The 12,312-nt window shown below is 34.7% G+C and overlaps 1 protein-coding gene across 1 annotated transcript; it reads left to right on the plus strand.

Annotated features, from left to right (window-relative positions):
* Positions 1-10,895: 10,895 nt before the first annotated feature.
* TGIF2LX (TGFB-induced factor homeobox 2-like, X-linked) lies at positions 10,896-11,918 on the plus strand. Its single transcript, XM_011995095.1, has 2 exons — positions 10,896-10,982; positions 11,079-11,918. The coding sequence occupies exon 2, from the start codon at positions 11,100-11,102 to the stop codon at positions 11,847-11,849; it is 750 nt and encodes a 249-aa protein (XP_011850485.1). The 5' UTR covers positions 10,896-10,982; positions 11,079-11,099; the 3' UTR covers positions 11,850-11,918.
* Positions 11,919-12,312: the final 394 nt, after the last annotated feature.

The raw sequence follows: 12,312 nt of genomic DNA on the forward strand, positions 1-12,312 counted from the left end.
AAAACCAAGAAAATCCGAATAATGTCAATTAATCTTTTTTTTTTTTTTTTTTTTTTCTTGAGACGGAGTCTGTCGCTCAGGCTGGAGTCGCACTGCAAGCTCCGCCTCCCGGGTTCACGCCTTCTCCTGCCTCAGCACCCCAGCAGCTGGGAATACAGGCGCACGCCGCCACGGGCTAATGTTTTGTGTTTTTAGTAGAGACGGGGTTTCACCGTGTTAGCCTTGATGGTCTCGATCTGCTCACCTAGTGATCCGCCCGCCTCAGCCTCCCAAAGTGCTGGGATTACAGACGTGAGCCACTACACCCGGCCCATGTCCATGAATCTTATCAATGTCAATATCCTGGTTGTGTTATTGTTTCCAGTTATGCAAGGTGTAACTACTGGGGAATACTGAGTGAGAGCAGGCAGGATTTCTTTGTATTATTTCTTACAATGGCGTATTAATCTACAACTAGCTCAAAATAAAAAGTTAAATAAAATTCACAATAGTCCATGCTATTATAAATCTCATTTTCTTTTCCAAACTGACTCATCTTTGAGTCAAATTCAATAGATAAATATTGACGCAATATGGCTAAATTTGTGATTTCTCTCTACCTATATGTTCATGTTTTCTTCATGAAAAGTCATTAATTTTTAAAAAGTTAGTTCTCTTTCAGGTCTCAATAATCCCTACTTCCACAATGGTAAAGTTACAACAAATGCACGAACTTAGAGCACAGAATCCTTTCACACTACCACCAAATTTGTCTTCCTTCGTTTGCTGGGCCAATGCTATCAAGATAAGATAAACCCTGGCCCTATTTTCTCAGACTGCATGATAAGATGAATACTGTAATTTTGAATTGAACATAGGGAGAGTGGTACCTTAGAAGCCTAGTAGAGGAATAGTACCAAGAAGTCAAAAATCTTTAATGTGAGACACTGGATAATGACTGTACTGGAGAGAAATAATTTCTAAAAAACAAATCAACAACAACAACAACAACAAACAGAATATGGACCATTAAAATAGAGCACAAACATTTAAAATGTTTTAAGGAGAGATGAAAACAATCAGATGAAATGAGAAACAAATACGAGAAAAAAAGAATAAATTATATTTGTCAAACAGGTGAAACAAAAGGTGAGGGAGGAGACAGAACAGGAAATTTTCATATTTGCTCCATTTTAATGAGGATTTTCTATAAAATAAAACTAACTTTTCAATATTCTGTTAACCAATTTCCTCTTCTTCTAAATTCCACACTTCTTCAAAAGGAGAATACAACCGAGAAATCATCTGCTGAACTAGAAAACAAGCAGAGGACTGTTCAATAAGCCGGTCTGTCATCTTGCTCACTGAAGGAACAAGTATATGCATATACAATTTTTGTTAGTAGTATTTCAGGTTTCATTTCCAATTAAAGTACACTAAAGATAGAGAAAATGCAATGAACTATGTAGATTTGAAAATGCATGTTGATTTGGGGAAGTTATATACAATTAGTTTTAAATTTTCTCAACTTTTCCAATATATGGGGAAAAAAAGTTTGGAAAGCCAACTGATTCCATCATTTCTATGGAATGGAAACACTGATATAAATTTTGCCTTGAAAGAAATTAGATTTTCTGATTAATTGGTATAAGTTTTAAATAAGATCATAACACCTTACACTTCTGTTACCCTTAGTTTAAAAGATATGAGTACAAAAATGTTGAGACATTATTCTTGGCACCACGATACAGTAAATAGTTTTAATGCCTAACCAAAATAGCTATTTTAGGAAGCTGGCATAACAACCTGTGAATGTCATGCCTTCCAAAATGGCAAAAGAAGATTGTTTCATTTCCTCTCCACAATCCCAAACAATGAGAAAACAATGAAAAGTTTAATAGAGTGAGTTACAAAGCATAACTATGCAAAAATAAAAGATGTATAGCACAATGGGTAAAAATTATTTGCTGTCCCTAGGTAGTACATTTAATTTACAACTGATGTTCATAAAATAAAATGATAAATATTTTCCTTTCGTCATAAGTATCTACATATGTCTGGCTATGTTTTCCACTTTTTAGCGTAACCTTTATAATGAAACTGTGATACTGGAAATTTAATGTTCATATATTATTAATTATGCTTTTCTACTATGTTGACCTTTTTAATATTCTGCATGTTGGTCATTTATTCATCCCCAGATAATTGCTTCACCTGTAGGTAAAAGGTGATATTCAAAGCCAAAGGCAAAATACTATTATTTAAAAGTTCAACTCTTTATTCAGAGTATAATATCAATTATTAAAATATGCATACTGATGCATGTATTTACTATTAAAACATATATTTTCATACTACATTTAAGTTTACTGTTTGTGTCTTGTCATATCTACACTTACACAAAATCTTCAAATGAAAATAATATATAGATTTTATTCATACTTGCCAAAAAATATATTAACTCTAGCCTTAGTTAAAAATTATATTAATGTATGATTTTAAACTACTGATTAAACTAAAAATTTACAGATATTTTCCTGCTTCTAAAAACATATTAGCAAAGATTGTTATAGTAGAAAAAAATAAAAAGAGTATTTTCTTGATCCCAGCCATTAAATCAAATAACTACTGAGTCAAAATGGAGTACATTTGATGGTAATCATGAGGCTTGGGTTTCAGTCCAGGTTTTACACCAACGTATTCTTCATGATTGGAAAAATTAGCTTCCATTACAGAGACTTTTAAAAAAAAATTTCATATACACACAGACTCTCTCTAAAGTCACATTCAAATCAAAATTCCTTCTGATGATATGAAAATAAGCAATGAAGATAAAATACTATTTTGCTACAAATTTTAATAAAATTGTGACATATTATATTCAATAATTACTATTTTCCAAGATAGAACAATTCTAGCTTGATAAAGCATATTGAGTAGGTAGCTATATATTTAAAAAATATCCAGAATTTCCTCTGTAAGAGTACCTGCTATCAGAGCATTACTGGAGATAACTATAAACTATGGAGAAAATATTTAAAATATCCTTTAAATCTTACAACTTAGAGCACAACAAAAGGCATGATAAAACCACAAAGGAGTCAACAGCTTAATATGAGAATAACACTTAGTAAGTTTCTGATATTTTAAAGGCTTCTTATGAAAAAGAAGACAGGCTCCAGTTCACTTCACATAAGGTACCTCCATTTACATGGAATTCTACAGTCTTGTCTGCATGACTATCCACAGAACAGAATTTAGGCTACCACAGCAACTGTAAATTGAAGAGGAAATGTTGGAGAAAAATTCCAGAGAAGACGAGTCCCAAAATTGATGTATAAATATTACCCAAATTTCTCACTGACCCAAGAAGTATGCAAAGTCAGGTCAGATGCCACACAGACCAGGTAAGGTTAATATATATATATATTTAATTTCAGCTGATTCTCCATGCAGGGCAGTCAACATTTAAAAAAAAATATATCCAGCCAAGTTAACTTTGGGCTGAAACTACAACAAATGAAAAAATCCCACTGTTTGAATGAATACAATAGAATCAAGAATCTCTGCAGTATTTTATGAAGATATAATCCAAAATTATTAGACATACGAAGAAACAGAAAAAAATATTTCATGCTCAGGTAAAAACAGAAAAGCAACAAATGGAGATTGACTCAGGCATAATGCTGATGTTTGAAATTAGCAGACAGTTCTTTAAAACAGCTGTCATTACTATAACTCACAGACTTATGGGAAAATATGCTTAATGAATAAATTGATAGGCAATTTTAAGGAGATACTTTTAAAAGCAGACATGCTCAGATTAAAATTACAATACCTAAACAAACCCAGAACCTAGATAGAATAATGTCAGATTACAAAAAAAAGAAGAAACATACATTCACTTAAAGATAGATTGATATAAATTATCCAATCAGGAAAATAAAGAAAAAAATAGATTGATATAAATTATCCAATCAGAAAAATAGAGAAAAATATATTTTAAAAAATGAGTAGATCTACAATAATCTCTGGTAAAGTGTGAAAAAGTCTAAAATATATAAAATGAAGGTATCAGAAAATGAGTGACAGAATGGAACAGAAATACCATCTGAAAAAATAAAGACCAAAATTTACATTTTAAGAAAATTCATATATGTGTAGAGTTAAGAAATTCAGACAACTGGAAGAAGAGATATAAACAGAAAATAAATCATTTTCAGACATCTGAAAATTGACCTTAAAAGGCCATGAAAAATGTGAATCAGTTATGACTATAATTCAGAAATAATGAAAACGAAAGGCAGTGGAGGGAGATTTTTAATGGGCTCAACAATAAATAAAACCATTAACTGAAAATCTGATTCTATATCTAGCAAAAATATCCTTTAATAATGGAAGTGAAGTGAAGACATATTCAGAAAATAAAAACTAAATTCTAAGAAAATCTGTCATCTCTATAAATACCTGAGAATAACTGACAGAAAGTTTTTCTGGCTGAAGAGTATTCCAGATATAAATCAGACTTTTAGGTATGAACAGAAAACACAGAAAATTCTGAAGACGTCAGGAAACTAACACACTATATATCCTTTTAATTCCTTAAATGGACACATAATTGATTAAAACAAAAGTTATAACATTTTAATATAGTTCTGAACATATTTAGATATAATACACATGAAAACTATAAAAAGAAGATAGAGGTATAGAGAATGAACATATCCAAGCACAATGTTCTTATATTTTTTGCAAAGTGGTAGAATATGAAATTTATGGAGACTGTAAAAACTTAAAAATATATATTGCTATCACTAGAGACATCTCTAAAATGTAATTGTAACAGGTATATCAGAAAGCTAATAGATGTTAATATTAAATGCTAACAAATATTTAATGAACTAAAAAGAAGACAATAAAGGAAAACAGAGAAACAAAAATATGTTGTAAAAAGATAAATATTAAAGTGGTAGACCAAATATAACTGTTATTATTATATTAAATATAAGAAGATTAATAGCTCCAATTAAATAGAAGCAATTTTCAGATTGTATAAAAGATCAAGACCAATACAAGGAATTCTACAAGAGATATATATTATAAGGATACAGATTAGTTTAAGGTAAATACACAGTACTTACAACTTTTACAAACATTAACCTAAAATGGATCATAGAACTAAATGTAAAATGCAAAATTATGAAACACTTAGAAAATAAAATAGGAGAAAATTTAGATGGCCTCAGTTTTGGTGATGTCATTTTAAGTTCAACATCATACGTACAATCTATGAAAAAAATATAATTTAGAAGTTGAATTTAATTAAAATTAAAACATTTTGTTCCGTGAAAAACACGGTTAAGAAAATTAAGAAACAAGGCACATACTAGCAGAAAATATTTAAAAAACATATACTTGGTAATGAACTGGTATTCAAAACATATAGAAAAATTCTTGAAACTCAACCAAAGAAACCAATCTGATTAAAAATCGTCAAAAGATCTAAACAGACACCTCATCAAAGAAGATATACTGATTTTATATATAAGTATGAAAAAAAAGATGCAGAAGTCACTAGGGAATTGCAATATAAATCAATGAGATACTACTACACATCTAGTAGAATGACCAAAATCAACAATATGGACATCAAAAGCTGGTGAGAATGTGAAACAGCAAGAATTCTCATTCATTGTTGGTGAGAATGAAAAATAGTACAGCCACTTTAGAACATAGTCGGGCAGTCTCTTAAAGAACTAAACATGTTCTTACCACCATAATCCAGCAATTGCAATCTCTGAAATTTCTCCAAATGAGCTGAAAATGTATGCCCACGCAATAACCTGCACATGGATGTTTCTTCATAAGTCCCTAAACCTGAAAGCAATCAAGATGTCCTTCAGTAGGTGGATAGATAAACTGTGATATAGCCATATAATGGAATATTATTCAGGGCTAAAAAGAAATGAGCTATCAAACCACAAAAACATGTGGGAAATCACTTGTGATTTTGATAGGAATATGTCATTAAAGTAAATTTAAAGAGAATTAAATGTATTAAAATAGTGAAATTTCCTAGGGTAAAATAGAATGTATTTTAACTTTTATTAACATCCATTTTATGTTATTAAATAAAATTTTCTATTTTTATTTGAATAGGGTGTAGACAATAATTTCTAATTTTAGGCCTATATCTTTTTGTATCTTTTTTCTTGATATTATTATGAATTAGATGATTTTCCCAATATATTTTCTAAATTACGATTATTGATATATGCTAATGTTTATCTTTTGTTTGTAACTGACCACCTTACGTAATTCTTATTATTTATAATAGTTTCTCAGTTGATTTTGATTTTTAGATATTTCCTAAGTGGCAAATCATGGTATCAACAAATAATAATATTTTTCCTCCTTTTAGTACATTTATTGTATTTGTTTTTGTTTGATTAATTCTATTGGATCAAATTTCTAAGCAATGTTATAGTAGTGAAAATAAACATCTTTGCTTTACTTATGAAATTGAAAGAATCATTTTTATTTTACTGTTAAGTATAAGGTTGTATATTGGAGATTTTAACTTTTTATTTATGTATAAAAGGAAGGATCCTTTTATCCTTATTTCATTAAAATACGTTTATCATAAATTTATTTATTTGTTTTTGATATGGAGTCTTGCTCTCTCACCCTGGCTGGATGTAGTGCAGTGGCACCAACTTGACTTACTGCAACCTCCACCTCCTGGGTTTCAAGCAATTCTCCCTGCCTCAGACTCCTAAGTAGGGATTACAGGTGCACATCACCACGCCTCACTAATTTTGTATTCTTTAGTAGAGATGGGGTATCGTCATGTTGGTCAGGCTAGTCTCGAATTCCTCAGGTGATCCACCTTCTCAGTCTCCCAAAGTGCTAGGATTATAGGCGTGAGACACCGTGCCTGGCCCAGAAATTTATTTTAAATGCAGTAAAATAGTTACTCAAACTCCAACAAGATGACATTTTTTCTTTTATCCATTAATGTGATTAATTCTCAAAATATATATTCTAATATTATATCATGTTATATTTTAGATAATGTTTCCATTTGTTCATGTGTTTTATATTTTACATGAAGGTACATTCTATTCAATAATAATTTATGATTCTATAAGTGAATCTGCCACAGATATTTCTGTCATGCTTTGTGAGATTTTCACATCCGAGTCATACCAGATTTATAAAGAACTGGAAAGCATTTTCTTTACATCTTTTTACAAAGAGAATCATTTGCTCCTTAAGTTGAGGAAATGAATAGAATACGCTGTAAGATCCATAAGTCTTACTGGGGGATAATTCTATGGTATCTCTTATAGTCAGGCCATACTTCCAACTTTCATCCCTCCAAATTAAGGTATTGAATCTGCTAGAACTTCCTACACTTCTTACTCTTAACATGCCACCATTTCTGTCAATAGGGGTTTAATGCTGGTTTCCTGACCGTTTCTACAATTCGTTTCAAAGTGTAAAATACCTGGCAGGAATTATCCAGATACTTTACGATATGAAAAAGCGGTATGCCCTTGACAACATTCTTTATTTATTATTCATTTATTTATTTATTTATTTATTTATTTATTATTACTATTACTATTATTATTATTATTATTATTTTGAGACGGAGTCTTGCTCTGTCACCCAGGCTGGAGTGCAGTGGCGTGATCTTGACTCACTGCAAGCTCTGCCTCCTGGGACAACATTCTTTATTTTTAGAGTTGGTGAAATTCAGTTACCACATCACCAATTTTTGCTTAGTTCACTGTGCTTTGATTTTTGCTTTTGTTTTTTTGTTTGTTTGTTTGTTTTGAAATGGAGTCTTGCACTGTCGCCCAGGCTGTGTGCAATGGCACAATCTCGGCTCACTGCAACCTCTGCCTCCCAGGTTCAAGTGATTCTCCTGCCTCAGCCTCCCTAGTAGCTGAGATTACAGGTACCCGCCACCACCCCCGGCTACTTTTTTGTACTTTTAGTAGAGACAGGGGTTTCACTATGTTGGCCAGGCTGGTCTCGAATTCCTTACCTCGTGATCCACCCGCCTCGGCCTCCCAAAGTATTGGGATTACAGGCGTGAGCCACTGCACCTGGCCTTGGTTTCGTTTTTTAATTTGGTTTTATAGTCTCCCATTTCTTCGGTGCCAAAAATCAAGCTTTCTCTAAAACTCCACAAGTAGATCAACATAATTTGGTTTGTAGAATACTCATATGAAAATTATATTACTGGAAACAATAAGCAATAAAATAATAAGGACCTCAGTCTCACTATGGTCTTTCATAATTTGAGAAATAAAATGTCTATTATAGTGTAATGCCATTGACATCCCTAGTACAGTCATGAGAAGGCACCTTTCAGAGTCACAAGTAAATAAATCAATGCTTATAACTAGACAAACTGTTTACAATGAGATCTGTGTACTTCACATAAAAAGAAACAATAAAGGAAGATAAAAATTGATAGACACTATTTAGATCATTTTATCTTCTTACAAGTTATAAAGAAGTAGGTGGAAGCAATCTATCTTTCTCAGAGATATCCATAATTCATAATTTCATATCACCAAAAACATTAAGAAAGGTAATACAGTTTCTATTCAGCATTTCAATTATTTCATCATGAAAGGAAGTCACATTTTTTGTGTCAAAAGCGATGGGATTCATTTCCAATTTCTCACCTACTTTCCAGATTTCTCCATATTCCTATATCTGTTGGTAAATGAAAAGACAGTTTCCAAATCTCCTGGGAATAATTTTGAGCCATCATAATATTCTTTTTAGAGGGGAATCATAAAGTAGACATTAAAAATCAAGAACCTGGATCATGTCAGTGAGAAGAAATCTGTAATTCGTTAAATATGTGCAATTCTACGTCAATCCTTGAGCAGAGGCCTGAATCCCCATAGACAGAAAGAACGTATAGGAGTAACAAGTGAGGGAAGACAAGTTACTAGAAGTCATACTGACACACAAAAATACTTTCAGCGAGCATGAAGCATAAATGTGTTGGTGAGAAACAGTTGCAGGAACTGAGTTTCTACTATGCATAGAAAATCTTATCTTCTGTGTTTCAAAAGCCCAAAAGCCCAGTGGAAATAGTAGCATTCTTTTCTAGAGTATTCCAAAGTAGATCTTCAATTGTATCCAACATACCCAATTATTCGTTGTTGGGAGCTTTACTCAGTTGTTCATTAGATTTGATTGTGTTCTTCAGTAGGCCTCCCTTACAATAAATTTTAAGTGATGAAAGTCAGTACCAATAAGGAAGATTACCAACAGCCAAAAGATCAGTAGACAACATTCTGATATCCAGCCCAGTGACAAGGAAGAACTCTTAAGGGCAAAAGGAAACTGTGGATAATATATGCTGCTTAAGATGATAGCTAGGACTCTGAAAAATATCTGAAATTAAAAATAAATAATACCACACAGTATTATTGAGGAATCAGAGTTGATGCTGGTGGTAATTGTCTTCAAAGTGAATCATAGTGTTCTTGAAAAAAGTCAAGCCTTATTTTTCAGCTACTAGAAATGAAAATTTGAAATTTACAAATTATTTTCATTTGACTTATGGGGTGATTTCTACATGCTGGAAATATCAAGAAATATTTGGCCGGCTGCAGTGGCTCACACCTGTAATCTCAGAACTTTGGGAGGCCCAGGTGGGTGGATCGCTGGAGGTCAGGAGTCCAAGACCAGCCTGGCAAACATGGTGAAACCTTGACTGTACTAAAAATACAAAAATTAGCCGGGTGTGGTGGTGCACATCTGTAATCCCAGCTACTTGGGAGACCGAAACAGGAGAATCAGTTGAATCTGAGAGGTTGAGGTTGCAGTGAGCTGAGATTGTGCCACTACTACACTCCAACCCGGGTGACAGAGCGAGGCTTCATCTCAAAATAATAATAATAATAATAATTTTAAAAATAAATATTTAAATAAACTGTGATCACCATTATTTCTTGAATTCTATCTTATTCCACTTACTCCACATTGCTAAAAGATCCCTCAATTTCTGACTGAAGTTTAAAGAGATACATCACAACTAGATATCCGAGTCCAAGGAAGAGACACGAAGACCTCAGTGGTACTGACAGGCAATAGCAAAGTCATTCAAAAGACAAAGATTTTGGCTGGGCTCTGGGCCTCACGCCTGTAATCCCAGCACTTTGGGAGGCGGAGGCCAAGGCAGGTGGATAACGAGGTCAGGAGATGGAGACCATCACGGCTAATATGGTGAAACCCCACCTGTACCAAAAATACAAAAAATTAGCCGGGCGTGGTGACAGGCACCGTAATCTCAGCTACTTGGGAGGCTGAGGCAGGGGAATCGCTTGAACCCAGGAGGCGGAGGTTGCAGTGAGCCAAGATGCTGCCACTGTGCCACTGCACTCCAACCTGGGCGACAGAGCGAGACTCCGTATCAAAGAAAAAAAAAAAAAGACAAAGATTTTAAGGCCATAGAGAAGAAAAATTTAAGCAGCAAGGCATCAAAAGCAAAAGTCTAGTTTAAAATTATTATTAATATCTGCTTTGAACGTGGAAGAATGGAAGAGAGGAGTCAAAGTACAGTAGTTACACTCTTTTATTGAGGTTAGTAGCTAACCAACAATTTGTTCCTGATATATCTAGATGAGCCAGTGAGACAATTAAAAGTAGTAAGAGGGAAGAATACTACCAGAGTAAAATCAAATAGGAAGAAAGTGATAGGCGTATTTACACTAATAGAAATAGAGTTCGTCAGTTAGTGGAAACTGGTGACAACAGCAGAGAAAACTCTGGAGAGCTATAAACTGCATAAAATCAAGTGCATTGGAAGTTACAGAAAATACGCAAGAACAATGGGAAAAGGGGAAGTCCGGGAAGTGTGGGGGAGGGGCGGCGTGGAGAATAAAGGATGTGACGTCACTGAGATAACTAACTCCGCTCTTAGCAACTCTGTTAGCAACGCTGTTTTTCTTCCTCCGAAACAACAGGTGAGACTTCCCCTTGGAGACTTGCCCATGCTTTCTAAAGTGGCTCTCCCAAACCTACCTTTGTCCTAACTTAGTTGTCTGTGATTCTCAATACAGTAAAGATAAGCCTCTTTGAATATGGAGGCCGCTGCGGACGGCCCGGCCGAGACCCGAAGCCGGGTGGAAAAAGACAGCCGGCGGGCAAAAAAAGACAGCCCGGCGAAGACCCAAAGCCCAGCCCAAGACACCTCAATCATGTTGAGAAATAACGCAGATACAGGCAAAGTTCGTGCCTTACCAGAGCACAAGAAGAAGCGCAAGGGATACTTGCCAGCAGAGTCCGTTAAGATCCTCCGTCACTGGATGTATAAGCATCGGTTTAGGGCCTACCCTTCAGAAGCGGAGAAGCGAATGCTGTCAAAGAAGACCAATTTGTCTTTGTCGCAGATTTCTAACTGGTTCATCAATGCTCGCAGACGCATTCTCCCGGATATGCTGCAACGGCGTGGAAACGACCGCATTGTTGGCCACAAAACGGGCAAAGATGCCCATGCCACCCACCTGCAGAGCACCGATGCGTCTGTGCCGGCCAAGTCAGGGCCCCGTGGTTCAGACAATGTACAAAGCCTGCCCCTGCGGTCCTCGCCAAAGGGCCAGATGTCAGGAGAGAAGATACCAGAGCCGGGGTCGGCCCCTAGCCAGAAGCTCACCATGATAGCCCAACCAAAGAAAAAGATCAAGGTTTCTAACATCACGTCCTCGTCTTCTCCAGAACCTGTGTCAACAGAGGAGTACGCCGACTTCAGCAGCTTCCAGCTGCTAGTCGATGTAGCGGTACAAAGGGCTGCCGAGCTGGAGCTAGAGAAGAAGCAAGAGTCTAATCCATGATTGATGATGTCCCAAAAACCCAAGTAGTCAGTCCCTTATCTACTGTGGTAAACCTGTTTATGTTCACCCTAACCTATTTGTATGCTTACCTTTTATAGAGGCATCTTTCTTTCTAGTGGTTTTATGAGAACCAATCTTAATTATTGGGACTAAATTCTGTCAGATATTTCAGTGTTTCCAGGTGAAAGACATTAAGGTGCCATCATGATGAACACTGTAGCAAAGATCTCTTACTCTCCATCCCCCTGGATTTGAATTCTTTAGACCGTCAGACTAATACATCTGAGATTAAACATCAAGCTGAGATTTCAGAGACAAATGTTTTTGGCTTTCTAGTCAACTTTCTTAATCCCAGGGTTGCTACATATAGTAAGTCACCCCTCTTTCTCCCTCTCTGTAATCTTCCCTGTTTATTAGTATGAATCATAGAAAAGAAAGCCTCTATAAAAATGGCTATAACATC

The sequence above is a fragment of the Mandrillus leucophaeus genome, unplaced genomic scaffold (assembly GCF_000951045.1).
Source record: "Mandrillus leucophaeus isolate KB7577 unplaced genomic scaffold, Mleu.le_1.0 Scaffold470, whole genome shotgun sequence".
NCBI classification, from domain to species: domain Eukaryota; kingdom Metazoa; phylum Chordata; class Mammalia; order Primates; family Cercopithecidae; genus Mandrillus; species Mandrillus leucophaeus.

Bases quoted from the DNA above. Each gene is read 5' to 3' on its own strand.
- TGIF2LX (XM_011995095.1), top strand. From the start codon at position 11,100: ATGGAGGCCGCTGCGGACGGCCCGGCCGAGACCCGAAGCCGGGTGGAA.